The sequence below is a fragment of the Brassica napus genome, chromosome A9 (genome assembly GCF_020379485.1).
Source record: "Brassica napus cultivar Da-Ae chromosome A9, Da-Ae, whole genome shotgun sequence".
In the NCBI taxonomy this organism is placed as follows: domain Eukaryota; kingdom Viridiplantae; phylum Streptophyta; class Magnoliopsida; order Brassicales; family Brassicaceae; genus Brassica; species Brassica napus.
In genome coordinates, this window is record NC_063442.1 from 37,134,381 (window position 1) to 37,149,617 (window position 15,237).

A 15,237-nucleotide genomic window follows, 5' to 3' on the forward strand; every position below is an offset into this window, starting at 1 on the left:
AATTGCATCTGTTTCAGACAAAAGCAAAAAATGTAAAACTCAATTCATCAGTATAAATATTTGATTGATTATTTTGATTACAGATACGAAAAGAGGGCATCTAGTATCTTATGATATTTTCTTCTGAATCATTACATTCATTTAGTATTTGATAAATCACAGTTAAATATATACATAACTAAATCCTTTTTTTTTTACAAAATCTTTTTTTCGTAACTTTTAAATTTACACATAAATTTGTTACGTTCAACGTGGATTACTAAGATCCGAAGCTTAAATATTTATACACATGCACACGCAATATACGGTTCAAACACCTTGTCTTTGACCTACCGTACATTTACAAACTATATATTAAAAGAGTAAACTATCGATTTAACACACACGAAGGTTCATAACCAAATCTCCATCCACTAGTAAAAATGCATCGCATAGCCACTGCAATGTCGTGGCTATAGAGCAGTAATTCGTGGCTATAAAAGAAAAAGCCACGCTTTTGGATCAGAAATTTACCGTGGCTATAGCCTCGTGGCTAAAAAACAACCGTGGCTAAACGTGGCTAATAGCCATGGTTTTACCACGCTATGTTCGAGGGTATGTTAGCCACGATAATAACAGCTATAACCGTGGCTATGCTAAAAATAAAAACAAAAAAAAATAAACAGAAATAAAAAGGCCAAACAAATAATTTTTATTAATTGATACTAAAACATAAAATACACATTAATATATATACATAAATACATATATACACCGCACTACGCTTCACCGGAGGCGCCGCACTACGCTTCACCACCACTTCTCTTTTCCGTTTCATCATCTTCCCACATCACCACTTCTCCTTCCCTTCATCGTCAGATTCACGTTGTGCCTATACACGCAGAGAGAGTCAAGAACAAAGATGAATACTTTATGAATCACTTATGAATCAACTACCACATATAAAAATTAAAGCATATAAAAAGACGATTAGATCGAAATAAACGAGGAGAGAGAGTGTTTGGTACCTCTTGAGATACTCGCTGAAGGAGTCGAGAGAAGGGAAGGGTCAGATTTGCATTGACCAATGAAGACTTTTACCGTCACACCGTCTTCTTCTTCACCGTCTGCTCCGTCACCCACGTTCTCCTTGAAGGTTCATCACTGCTCCTTCTCAGATCTATAAACAAAACAAAACATATCAACTAGAAATAGCGGAGGTGAAGCCAGAGAAGAGGAAGACGAAGAGAGGTCGACCGGTGGTGATGGTGAGGAGGTGAATACATGAGTCGATTGTTACAGAGAAAGAGATAGAATGAAAGAAGAAAAATCAGACGAAGGAGAGCGGAAAAGAGAAAAAAAGAAGAAGAAAGAAACACAAAAGGATTTTAATCTGGACCCTTCATAATTTTAATCTAGTGGTTAAAATTATCAATCCACGCAACTCCTTCTTATTGGTTGAGAAAAGAGAGGTAAGTAGAAAAGAAAAAATAAAGAAATAAAAAAATCTGTGTGTTTTATTTATGTTGTCCATTTTTATAGTTGTTTAGTTTTTATTATATGTATAATTTTAAAAAAAAAGTTCATACTTTTAAAAACAGTGTATAATTCTTCATATACTTTGATAATTTATTTTATAAAAAAAATGGTTAGCGTTTAATGTTTAGAAAATGTATAGGGTATGATGGTTAAATATAAGATATATTGTTTAATGATTTAATTTAATATAGAATTTGTAGTTTGAGAAATAGGATTTGAGTTTAAATGTCAAGGCTTAAATTTAAATGTTAAGGTTAAATGTAAGAGTTTATGGTTGTATGTAAGGTTTAAGTTTGAGATTTAGGGTTTGAAGTATGATATATGATTTGAGTTTATATGATATATGGTTTGACAAAAAGTTTTGAAAAGTTAAATTTATAGTTTTATATTTAAGATTTAGAGTTTAAGTTTAAAATGTTATAATTGGAATTTTTTAAAAAAACATAGGATTAAAGAATGTATAGTTTAAAACTAAGATTAGCTAGGATTTTAAATGGAGCTTAAAGATTTAAGATAAATTTTTTTTAAAGATTTGATATAAAAAAAATCAAATGATTAAAATTTGAGGTTGAATTTAATATTGAAGTTTTATTATGAAAATATTAGAGTCTTAATGTTTATGTTTAGAGTTTAAAATTTAAAAATATGTTTAGGGATTAGGATTTCAAATAGCCACGGAAAGTTCATGGCAACATTGTGGCTATTTTATAAAAACCACGTTGAAACAGTGGCTATACTGTGGCTATGTACATAGACATGGAAATATTAGTGGCAATATCGTGGTTTCTTAACTAGCCACGAAAATCTTAGTGGCTGTTGCCGTGGCTACTTGGTTTTACCGTGGCCAATTTAAAATCATGGCTAGTCCGTAGCGAAAACGTGGCTTTTTTTATATAGCCACGGTTTTGCAGTGGCAATACAGTGGCTATGCGATATATTTTTACTAGTGATCTCTGCTGCTTCAGTTTTTGCTGGCCTTGACAGGGAGGTGAGAAACATTATCTCTGCAAAGAGAAAGCGCAAACAGTTTAGTACTCTCATGTCTCTTTGGATGAGATAACTTGATATTCTACCTTTGTTTCCTAGATCCATCTTGTTTTTTCTTTCTTTTTGCCAAGATGGCTCTGAACTTAAGATTCCTTTGTATAATCTTATAGTCATTAATATGAAATTTACATTTTAGCAAAAAAAAAAAAAACACACACGAAGGTAGTAACATTTAAAATTAAATAAAAGAAAAGCAGAGGAAGGTACCTGGTTGTTGGTTTCGAAGGCTTATATATAAACCTCTACAAAACCTCTTCATCTCACTTCAACTTAGATTACATCACTTCAAAGAAAATCATCTCTTCCTCGTGGATACAACTTTGCTAACTTTCCGACAAAAGAATAACAAGAGTTCAATGGCGGTTTCTAATTCTCTAACAATCTCTCCGAGAAAACTCCGGTCTGATCTTTACTCTTACTCGAACCAAGACAATACCAAGACACCTCTGGTTATCTCTGTTCTATCTTCTCTTATCGACCGAACTCTAACTCGAAACCAGAGAATCAGTCGTAGAGCTTCGCCGGCGTCGTCTTCTTCCGGCCGGAGTGGCAAAACCCAGATCTTTGATTGCCGTGAAATTCCAGATATGACCATCCAATCGTACCTAGAGAGAATTTTCCGGTACACAAAAGCCGGTCCATCGGTTTACGTGGTGGCTTATGTCTACATTGACCGGTTCTGTCAACTCAATCCCGGTTTTAGAATCAGTCTCGCTAATGTACATCGCCTCCTAATCACCACCATCATGATCGCTTCTAAATACGTCGAAGATTTGTAAGTCTCGAAAAGAAACTTCAATATTTTTCCATTATTTTTTTTTAATTAGTCATTTTTTTCTGATATGTTTTCATTTATGTTTCCAGGAATTACAGAAATTCATATTTTGCCAAAGTAGGTGGTTTAGAGACAGAGGATTTGAACAAATTAGAGTTAGAGTTTCTGTTCTTGATGGGATTCAAGCTACATGTTAATGTGAGTGTGTTCGAGAGTTATTGTTGTCATCTTGAAAGAGAGGTCAGCTTTGGAGGAGGTTATCAGATTGAGAAGGCATTGCGTTGCGCCGAAGAAATCAAATCTAGACAAATGATCGTTCAAGATCCTAAACATCATCATCATCATCATCAGTTTGCTCGAGTCTTGTTGTAGACAAAGAAACTCTTCTTCCTTAGTTTTGTCGTTTGTGCTTGTGATCTTGACTTTCTGTTGGTCAGAGTTTTATTGGCATGGTGTTGGTGTAAATGTAAACATAATTGAGTAGAGATAGCAGTGATGTATGTACTGAGCATTGTAGATTTGTATATAGATTCACTATCTATTGAAGTTGAGAAAATCGTTTCATTTGCATTCACTAACCAAGAGAATTTGCATGAAAATTTTGAAATATGAAATACACAGTTTAAAAAAAAAAAAAAAAACAAGTATGTTAGAAAACCACATATATTTACACCTTGTTTTCAAAATTGTACAAAATAATTAAAATATACCCCTTTTTGGGGTAAAATTAAAATATATCCAAGTTGTTCATTTTGCCCATATACAATATGGATGCTAAAGATAGGATTTGCGAGCTGATTTGGTGTCTAATATTTGATCAAACGGTAGGTTACAAAGATAACATTATTATCGATAGCTTTAAAGTTCTTTAATAAAGATATCTTATTAAATACTACATTCCCATTATATATGTGCAACAACCTTTTTTATTATATGATATTAAAGTTTCAGATTAATTGAATCTTTCTCATTTTTGGATGTCGGAAACCGGTCATGTTTGTTTCCCACATAGTCTTAGACTTTAGAGTGCTAAAAGAAATTCATCGCCAACTTTTTTTTACCGTAGAAACTCACAAGTTATCATTTTATAGCCAAAAAAAAGTTATTCTTGTATTTTTCTCATCACCATGCAAAATTCATTAACATTTTTTATTGTAGCTAGAAACTTACAAGATATCGTTGTATCTTTCTCATTCTCATGCGAACAATTAGTAAAATGCCTTTTCAGTTAAACTAATGACTAATGAGCCGTAATGCTTCATGCCATTCTTTTCATTTAAACTATTTCATTTAAACTAATCAGCCGTAATGCTCCATGCCATTATGAGAATAAAAAAGTATCTATATTTTTTTATTGATGGTGTAGTGTGGTTCACGAGCATCTATCTACCTAACCAGAGTAATTTATCAACCATCTGACTTAATCCTTTGCACCATATATTTAGAGGAATAAAATTAGGATTGATGTTTTTGATATGATGTCTAATAATTGCCTCGCCGAAGGTATACACACTAATAATTGTACCGATTGTTTATATATATATATTTGTAATTATATGGTTTAAGTTGCTACTTTACCTATATAATGGTGTTTTCAAAAGCTTACTATCAAGGAAAAATACTCACTAATAATCTTTATTTTCCGTCTTAGTTTTATTTGTTAAATGAAGATAAATTACTAAGTACTAGTCAATTTTTTTCAACAAAAATAACAAAGAAAAATGACTCATCGTCCATTTGGTGGGTTTCAGTGGTTGGATCTTAAGTTCAATGGCTCTTAAAACAATGGTATTTGTGAATTTCTACCGTCTAGCTTTGATTAACTAAAAAGTTGTCTTGATAAGGTCAAACTGAAAGGGCCCACAAGCCCATTGCGAGAAAACAAAGTAAAATGCCTTTTCATATAAACTAATCAGCCGTAATGCTTCATGCCATTTGTATAAGAATACAAAGTATCTATTGATAGTGTAGTGTGGTTCACGAGCATCTACCTAACGAGGCATGTATCAACGCTTAGATATACTTGGGCTAATGAGACCCAAACAAACTCCTAGCCCAATTTTTTTAGCAACACTCCTTACCCAATAACAATGGATTATCCGCGCTTTGAAGATTATAACATTGTTCATTGTTAATGTGGGCTTATGGTTGTAGTCTATAGGCCTACAGAGCCTATGATATCTATATATATCTATATCTATATATATATATATATCCTACTATATAAAAGAGACTAAATTCAAGGCTTTTGGGACTATCCACCTCAGCCAAAATATTCTCATCAATAAAAAATTAGAAATATATGTCATTTAGAAGATAATTAACTAACATATGACTTTTAATATTTCTAGAAATTTCATATTTGTAACTGTTAATTTATTAATAGAATCATATATCTACATTGAATTATGTTCTATTTTTAATCATTAGATTTCAAGGGTAAATAAAATATTAATTTATAATATATATATAGTTTATAACTTTATATTGTAGTTATAAATAAAGAGAAATAACCAGGGAGGATGAAAAATCTCATATAAAATTATATAATTAAAATGGTAAAATGGTGAGTATGATGAGGTGAATCTAAGAAAATTTGTTGTACAAATTATGATGTTTTCTTCGTCCACTAAAATGATTTAAAATAAAATATATATTCACATAAATAAGTCAATATTTGTTTTTTTTTTTGTAAGATGTTAAGATTATCATTTTCTGAAAGGTTACACTGTTGTTTTTAAACAACCTATTACAACAAGGAAACAAAAACAACCACCAACAACTCAAGGTAAAAAAAGCCTTAAAGAGGTTTTATACAAGAAATATAAAAAAGAAGTAGAGAAGAGGAGAAAGAAGAACTTGCCGGGTAAGAGAGGAGACGGTCACGCATTATACGGTCGAGAGAGGCAAGGATGACTGATGAAGGTGAAGAGACAGCTGTGAACACACGAGCATTACGCTCTTTCCACAGCAGGTAGATAGATGACTGAAAGTAGAGCTTGATAACTGAAGTAGCATGTGCATCTGCGTTGACGCGAGGTTGATTGATCCAGGCTGCAACATACTGTAGATCAGCCGGAGGAGAAATCCAAACTTCAGCAGCAAAAGACTCCCATATCAAACGAGATAAAGAGCACTCAAAGAAGAGATGATGGTGAGTCTCTATTTCCAGATTACAAAGGACGCACGTTCCTGAGACATTTAACCTCCAACGCCTCAAGCGATCCTTGGTTGGCAGTCTTCTCCGCAAAGCCAGTCATGATATAAACACATTACGTGGAATATGTTCCTTGAACCAAATAGTTTTATGCCAATATTTGTTGTTGATAGTGTTTATATTCTTTTCTGACATTAGTATCCATATTTTTTAGTAAACTGATCCAAAGAGATTAGTTTGTGGAGCTAACCAAACGAGGATTATAGTGTTTACTTTGGAAAAAGTAATAGGTTGAATGATAAATGGCGTGCATACTTTTTCACATGGAAATCTGCACATATATTAAAATTGTAAGATTTGAATCATAGAGAAAATATAGTGCATATGACTGAAGTTGGTCCATTCCGAAACTAAAGATGGCTAAAATTCTTCTTTGTCAAAATGCATAGATGTGAATCTTATATGAATAGAGTTCTCCATTGCTTATAGCAGTGTAATAAACTCTATGTGTAAAGGATAAAAAATGTTATATAAGTGAAAACAAAAATTATGATTTTTTTTCTTGTGCCTATAGGCATTTCGTAATTTGAAGAAGAAAGAACATATTGTGTCAAAATCTTTGGCTCAGTCAAATTTTATCCAGTTGTTTATAAAACTGTTGTTATCTGATTCATGTAATTTTTCAGTGTTGATTTAAAAGCCCAAAAGACCAATCTATACTGACTTTTTGATATATTTTTTTATGTGATTTGAATTTAAAAATAGATAAAACTTTCGATAAGTTATGTAAACTCAGAACAAGTATTTAGCTTTAGAAAGCATTTACATGTTTCAAACTTATAATATATACATATATAATGTTTAAAATTATGCATATAAAATCAGTGTAAAATGTGCTTGAATATGTTTCTCTTCTTTAATGTGTTAATTGTACTATATATAACATTATTTTAAAATTTCAAAAAGTTTATGTCACATACAAAAAACCATCAATAAAAATATAATTACAACAAAAAAAATGAAAAATTATAAACATATAAATTTAAATTAAGAAAAACTAACATTGAAAAAACAAGAAGTTAATGTAAAAGAAAAAAACCGACAAATAATATTATAAATAATATAAATTTATAAGACACAATCCGCGCGAAGCGCGGAAAAAATCTCTAGTATATATAAAATGGGGTTTTCTCTCACCTCCTGCAGCCATGTCAGCACAGAGGATGGGGCGTTTTTGGACACTTGGCGGTTTGGGAGTGGACCGGTGTTTCTCACGCTCTCTCTTGCTTCTCGCGCGTCGTGATGCCGTTTGCTATTAGGCCAATTCGATTGGGCCTAAAATAATTTCAATGGCCCGTTCTAACAACAGCCCACTACAACTTCCAAACCTAGCTTGGTCGTCGCAGTCGAGCAACGACTCCTCCATCACCTTCATCGTCCCATCTGGAAATTCATCGGTCTCTGCAACTCGGCGTTGCGGTGTAATAATGTTGATCCACTCTAAATCATTCAATTCGATTCTTAACTCCTTATTTAATGAGATATGGTATCGTTCGACATCCCTTTGTCTCCCCCTTCATAAACCTTCAGTCCAACCATAATCGAAAACCTCAGTCGCAGAATATAAAGCTATGGCCATGAAACATGCTCAGCCCTCTGGCAAGTCTCCTGTCGAACGGTGTGATCTGAGGTTAGAGATTTCTTCTTTTTAGCTTCTGAAGTGTGACAAATGTACACTGTAAATGCTAATTCAGCTTAATATTGGCCACTCTTTGTGTGTTTGTTCTTCAGGATATAGAGAGAGAGAGAGAGCATAGAAGGCACGAGAGTTAATGATTGTGGACATGATCCTGCTTGACGAGAAGGTAATCTCGTCGACTTGTGATTGTTATATACGTATTTTGCGACCCCCAGATTGTGTTGATTTTTGGTATGTTCTTCTCTTGCTTCAACTCTTATCCAAGGGACGATCCATGCCAGCCGCCTCAATACTTTCAGGCGTCGTCTCAGTGAAGGTTCTGTGTATTCGCTTAGTGGATTTGAGGTCACACGGAGCAACAATATTTTCCCACTCTCTGACTCCCCAGTCTCCATTCGTTTCAACGATAGAACGTCCTTCCCAGAAACAACAAACTCGAAGAAGGATACTCCCACTGAGCTTTTTCGACTCTGCAGCCACGAGCAGCTATGAGCATTGGCTAATACGAACAGACAACTACCATGTATATCTCTTCTCTTCCGCATAAAACTATAGCCATTAGGTTCAGTCAACTCTGTTAAGGTCTTTATGCTTTGAATTTTTCTAGACATTGTTGGCAGAAAAGAATATTTTTTGTGCGGTCACCTCTGAATGATTGCTTTGTGTCTTTTTTCTTTTGCAACTGAAGCGTGAACTGATGTACCTATCAATTGTTATTGGAACTGGGTGCAGCGGATATTGCTTACTAGCTTTATCATCCCATGATTTTTTTTATTTCTTAAAGTCAATTATTAAGATTAAGAATTTATTGCAAATAAGATGAATATAGATACGAAGTTGGCCAGAGGTGATCAGTTTTGGCTTAACCCCATCCATAGTATACCATACTGATTATAGTTGTCATTGTACGTCAGACAACACTTTCTGCCTCATTTTTATTATTTTCTTGCAAAACAAAACCTTTTTTCCTTCTGCATCTCCTCAATGGGACAATATAATCAATTTGTTTTGTATAATAAAGAGTAGCTAACTGTGCTATGAACGGTTGGATAGTGTTTTTGCACTCCCCAACACTCAAAACCTCTAACCAGTCTATACAATGGCTTAACTTTGCTCCATCATTTAATTATTTATGAGAAACTGTGTGTTTAAAGAAATATTGTTTTATCGAAAGAGAGTGCAGTCAGTTATGATGGAGTTGGAGTTCTTTTCAGGTTAGTGCTCTATTTTAATGGTTGAAGAAAAATATACCTCGAGATTGTAATTTATAAGTTCTGCAACATACTACCTTGTGCACAGAGAAAATATATCATAACAATAAACCTATGGTGGGATCTTACGAGACCAATCAGAGAAGAAGCAAACCTGTTGGATTAAGCTTGAAGAGCAAGGAAGCTTAGAGATAAGCATGAGTCCTAATCCTACCGAGATATGGATAGATATGTTTAGGAGTTATCTAAATATATTGTTTAATAGGATTAGGAAATAATAAGCTCTATATAAGAAGATGTCAAAGTGTGACATAACTTACAAGAGTTTAGAGTTTGAGAGCTTAAGTTTTGAGCATATTTTCTTAAGCTAATAAGAGAGGCATTCTTATAATCTTTGAGTTCTATATTTGGTATCAGAGCTTCAGAAAAATCAACATCCGTTGATAATTTGAAGAACGATCGAGAATGGGAGACTTAGCAATAGTATCGAATACAAATTTGAAGGATGGAGAGAAATCCTCCATCAAGTGTCCAATGTTGAACTCAACCAACTACACGGTGTGGGCGATACGGATGAAGAACTTGCTTAGAGTTCATAAAGTGTGGAGTATTGTCGAGAACGGAACGGATGAGGATGATAAGAACGACGTAGCAATCGCTCTATTGTTCCAAGCGATACCCGAGACTTTGGTTCTGCAAGTTGGAGAGTTGGACAGTGCGAAGAAGGTGTGGGATGCTGTCAGGGCTCGTCATGTTGGTGCAGAGAGGGTCAAGGAGGCAAGGTTGCAGACCTTAATGGCGGATTTTGATAGGTTAAAGATGAAAGACACCGAGAAGATCGATGACTTTGTCGGCAAGCTATCAGAGCTTTCTTCTAAATCCAGTGCTTTGGGAGAGGAGATTGAGGAACCAAAACTTGTCAAAAAGTTTCTTAAGTGCCTACCCCGCAAGAAATATATACACATCGTCGCAGCTCTTGAACAGGTGCTTGATCTCAAGACCACGAGTTTTGAAGATATTGTGGGGCGCTTGAAAGCTTATGAAGAACGTGTTCAGGAGGAAGATGACAATCCGGAAGATCAAAGCAAGCTTATGTATTCTAATACAGAGCAGCAATCCACGCGTGATTCTCAGGATGATAGAGGGTTTCGAGGCAGAGGAGGACGGACTAACAGGGGCAGAGGACGTGGACGCTATGGGGGAAGAGACACATCGAGAATAATGTGTTTCCGTTGTGACAAGATGGGTCATTACGCCTCCACTTGTCCAGATCGTCTCCTCAAGCTGCAAGAAGCGCAAGAACAAGAAAGAGATGATACCCAAGATGCAGACGAGCTTATGATGCATGAGGTAATCTATCTTAATGAAGAAAACGTGATGCTGAGTAGATATGAATCTTGTGGAGAGGATAACATGTGGTACTTGGACAATGGAGCCAGTAACCACATGACTGGAGATCGTCGATATTTCAAAAGAGTTAATGAAAGCATCACAGGAAAGGTTAAGTTTGGGGATGACTCTCGCATAGACATCAAAGGAAAGGGTTCCATTGAGTTTATCGACGGAAACGGAGAAGCAAGAACAATGAAAGATGTCTATTACATACCTGACTTGAAGAGTAATATCGTCAGTCTCGGACAAGCCACAGAGTCAGGCTGCGACATAAGGCTGAAAGGAGAATGTTTAACTATGCATGTTCAAGATGGTAAGTTGTTGGTCAAAGCAATGAGGTCGAAGAACAGATTATATAAAGTTCGGATGGGGATAAAAGATACCATGTGTCTCTTGACAACAACAACTAGCGACTCTGTCCGTTGGCATGCGAGGTTAGGACACATAAACTTTGATTGTTTGAGGTCTATGGTGCAAAGGGAGCTTGTGAATGGAATATCTCATGTAGCAGTGGAGAAAAGTGTGTGTGGATCATGTTTGCTTGGCAAGCAAGCGAGACAATCATTCCCGCAGTCTACCTCATACCGAGCAGATAAGATACTTGAGCTCATTCACGGTGATCTCTGTGGTCCGATAACGCCACACACAATTCCAGGAAACAAGTATGTACTTGTGCTCATCGATGACCATTCGCGCTATATGTGGACAGTGTTACTTAAGGAGAAGAGTGAAGTCTTTGAGAAATTCCGAAAGTTTAAGACAATGGTAGAACAAGACTCAGGTAAAAGAATACAGACTTTCAGAAGTGACAGAGGTGGAGAGTTTGTTTCTCACGAGTTCAATGAGTTTTGCGAGAAGATGGGAATTAAAAGGCATCTCACGGCTCCCTATACGCCACAGCAGAACGGAGTGGTGGAGAGACGGAACAGAACAATGATGGGCATGACACGCAGCATACTGAAGCATATGCAAGTTCCAAGTTATCTATGGGGAGAGGCAATCAGACACACGACCTATTTGTTGAACCGAGTGGCTACCAGAGTGCTTAAGGATAAGACTCCGTACGAGGCATTTCGAGGGAAGAAACCTAACGTTAGTCATCTCAAAACATTCGGGTGCATAGGCTATGCGAAAGTAGTAAAGCCACATCTGCAGAAGTTGGAAGATAGGTCAAGAATCCTTGTTCATCTAGGGACAGAACCGGGTTCTAAAGCCTACCGTATGTATGATCCTCAGACACAGAGAATTATTGTGAGTCGAGATGTCGTCTTTGACGAAACAAAAGGATGGAACTGGCATCAGACTAACGCAGAACAGAGTACAGCTGGAGAGTTTAAGATCAGTTTTAGTGAGTTTGGGAATCATGGTATTAATGAAGATCAATGGTTGAGTGAAGAAGCAGCTGAAGTTGAAACTGGTAATCGTGGTGCTCAAGAAATTAAAGATATAACGAGCACTGTGATAGATCTTGAAGAAGAAAGCAAGGGAGAAGAAGAAGAACAAGTCACGCTGAGAAGGTCGCAGAGAGAAAGCGTCAAACCCAAGTATTTAGAGGATTACGTACTCCTTGCAGAAGAAGAAGGAGACTACTTGCTCATGTGCCTGAATGACGAACCACATAGCTTTGAGGAGGCAAAGGAGTCAAAAGAGTGGACATTGGCTTGCAAAGACGAGATACGGTCCATAGAGAAGAACGGAACCTGGACACTTGCAGAGTTACCAGCTGGAGCAAAGTCGATTGGCTTGAAGTGGGTGTTTAAGCTCAAAAGGAACTCTGATGGTAGTATCAACAAGCATAAAGCCCGCCTTGTCGCCAAAGGATACGTACAAGTACATGGAGTAGATTTTGATGAAGTCTTCGCTCCCGTGGCTCGCATAGAGACAATACGACTTCTGATAAACCTAGCTGCTGCTAACGGGTGGAGGATTCACCACCTTGACGTCAAGACGGCGTTCTTACATGGGGAGTTGAAAGAAACCGTATACGTCAAGCAACCGGAGGGGTTCGAGGTTAAAGGGTCTGAAGACAAAGTCTATCGGCTAAACAAAGCTTTGTACGGCTTGAGACAGGCACCCAGAGCCTGGAACAACAAGTTGGATTCAACACTTAAGGAGCTGCAGTTTGTCAAGTGTTCCAAAGAACCATCAGTTTATCGAAAGAAGGTAGAAGATGATCTCCTCATTGTTGCAATCTATGTTGACGACCTGTTTGTTACAGGATCAAACATGAAGCTTATCATTGAGTTTAAAAGGGAGATGTCAACTAAATTCGAGATGAGTGACTTGGGAGAGTTGACATACTATCTCGGAATTGAAGTGAGTCAACACCTTGATGAAATTACGCTGAGTCAGAGAGGTTATGCAATGAGAATATTGGAGGAAGCTGGGATGAAAGACTGCAATGAAACGCAGACACCTATGGATCCTGGACTCAAGTTATCAAAATCAGAAGAAGAGAGATCGATAGATGCAACAAATTACAGGCGCAACATTGGCTGTTTACGCTACTTATTGCACACACGGCCAGACCTCTCATATTGTGTAGGAGTGTTAAGCCGGTATATGCAAGATCCAAAGGAATCACATGGTGCTGCAATGAAGCAGTGTTTGCGCTATCTGAAAGGGACGACAACTTACGGCTTGGTTTTTGAGCGATCACCAGCAACGGCAACAAAGCTGATAGGATACAGTGACAGCAGTCATAATGTGGATCCTGACGATGGTAGAAGCACAACAGGTCATGTTTTTTACCTTGGGAAGAGTCCAGTCACTTGGTGCTCACAGAAGCAGGAGACAGTAGCTTTGTCGTCATGTGAAGCGGAATTCATGGCAGGAACAGAGGCAGCACGTCAGGCGATCTGGTTGCACGATTTGCTTGAAGAGATCAATGGTTCGAAGTGTGAGAAAGTGGTCATACGGATTGATAATCAGTCAGCCATTGCACTTACAAGAAACCTTGTGTTTCATGGAAGGAGCAAACATATTCACACTAGATACCACTTCATTAGAGAGTGTGTTGAGAAAGGAAAGATTAATGTGGAGCATGTTCCGGGGACTGAGCAAAAGGCAGATATATTAACCAAGGCACTTGGTAGACTGAAGTTCAAGGAGATGAGAGAGCTCATGGGAGTTCTAGAGTTGTCAAAGATAGAGTTCAAGCTTAAGGGGGAAAATGTTGGATTAAGCTTGAAGAGCAAGGAAGCTTAGAGATAAGCATGAGTCCTAATCCTACCGAGATATGGATAGATATGTTTAGGAGTTATCTAAATATATTGTTTAATAGGATTAGGAAATAATAAGCTCTATATAAGAAGATGTCAAAGTGTGACATAACTTACAAGAGTTTAGAGTTTGAGAGCTTAAGTTTTGAGCATATTTTCTTAAGCTAATAAGAGAGGCATTCTTATAATCTTTGAGTTCTATAAAACCTAAGAAGAGAAGAACAACGAGAAGAAAAAGAAAAATACAAAGAAGTCGATTATGATGAAAACAAAGAGCATAGAGAAGATGGTAGTAATAGTGGAAAAGGAAGACGATGATGATGGAATTGATTAGCAGCAACTGTGTTGCTTACAGACACTGAAGTTCTCAATTGAGAATATGCATTTGGTAATTGCAAGGCCTAACCTTGTGAAGCTAATAAAACCTTCAAAGGATTTGGACGGTTTTACAATGCCAACAACCATCCCAAGAAAGCAAGCGTGAAGGAAGAAGTGTAAACTTTGTATTAATGTTTGACCTTTATATAAATAGTCCGAGAAAGTTGTACTTTTGTAGTTTCTATCGTTTTTAGCAAGCTCTTAATTTGTATTCCTTAGTTTCTTCATCTCTTCACTGAGTCTAAGCACATTATTAATTTGTTAAAACAGCTAGAAACAAGGATCATGGGTCTATTGTAAACTCAAATCTTCGTATATTTAAAATTTATATTTCTACATAGCCTAAACTTAATCCGGTCCTACCACGTCTTGGAATTAAGAAACCAGATCCATTATACCAAAGATATACAAATAAGAAACAAGACCTCAAGTCCAGCTTCCTTCAGTTTTTTTTTCTTGTGCATATTAGATACTGTGATGTCAGTGTAGTTGCATCCAGTTTTCTCACAACTTCTATAGCCAAAGTCTGCCATCCACATCCAATCTCTAGAACCTCATGGTTCTTCTCTACTTTCAACTGAAGATATGATGGGCCAAAAATATCATTTAAAATAAAATAAAATAAAATATAAAAACCTTGGTGATGCAAATGAAAACGCGTAAATATATATAAAACAAATTACATAGATAATAGAAATCATACATTTGATCAAACAAAACGAAGCTGACATCCAGAAACAATAACATAACTAATGAATTTTACTATTACCTTCACATACAACAGCCCCAACGAAACTGCGAGACTTAACGTTGCTTAATCATAACCGATTTTGAGAGCA

General features: G+C 36.2%; 1 protein-coding gene and 1 long non-coding RNA gene across 2 annotated transcripts; one reads left to right on the forward strand and one right to left on the reverse strand.

Moving 5' to 3' along the window:
- Positions 1 to 672: 672 nt before the first annotated feature.
- On the reverse strand, positions 673 to 2,367 carry LOC125578495. Its single transcript, XR_007316590.1, has 2 exons — positions 1,008 to 2,367; positions 673 to 871 (listed from the first exon to the last, which is right to left on the reverse strand). It is a non-coding gene; the product is annotated as an uncharacterized LOC125578495 (long non-coding RNA).
- Positions 2,368 to 2,746: 379 nt separating this feature from the next.
- Positions 2,747 to 3,910, forward strand: LOC106414512 (cyclin-U2-2). Its single transcript, XM_013855155.3, has 2 exons — positions 2,747 to 3,340; positions 3,430 to 3,910. The coding sequence occupies exons 1-2, from the start codon at positions 2,922 to 2,924 to the stop codon at positions 3,710 to 3,712; spliced, it is 702 nt and encodes a 233-aa protein (XP_013710609.2). The 5' UTR covers positions 2,747 to 2,921; the 3' UTR covers positions 3,713 to 3,910.
- Positions 3,911 to 15,237: the final 11,327 nt, after the last annotated feature.

Coding starts and splice junctions, on each gene's coding strand:
- LOC106414512 (XM_013855155.3), top strand. CDS start 2,922: ATGGCGGTTTCTAATTCTCTAACAATCTCTCCGAGAAAACTCCGGTCT. Junction 3,341..3,429: donor TCTAAATACGTCGAAGATTT/GTAAGTCTCGAA, acceptor TTATGTTTCCAG/GAATTACAGAAATTCATATT.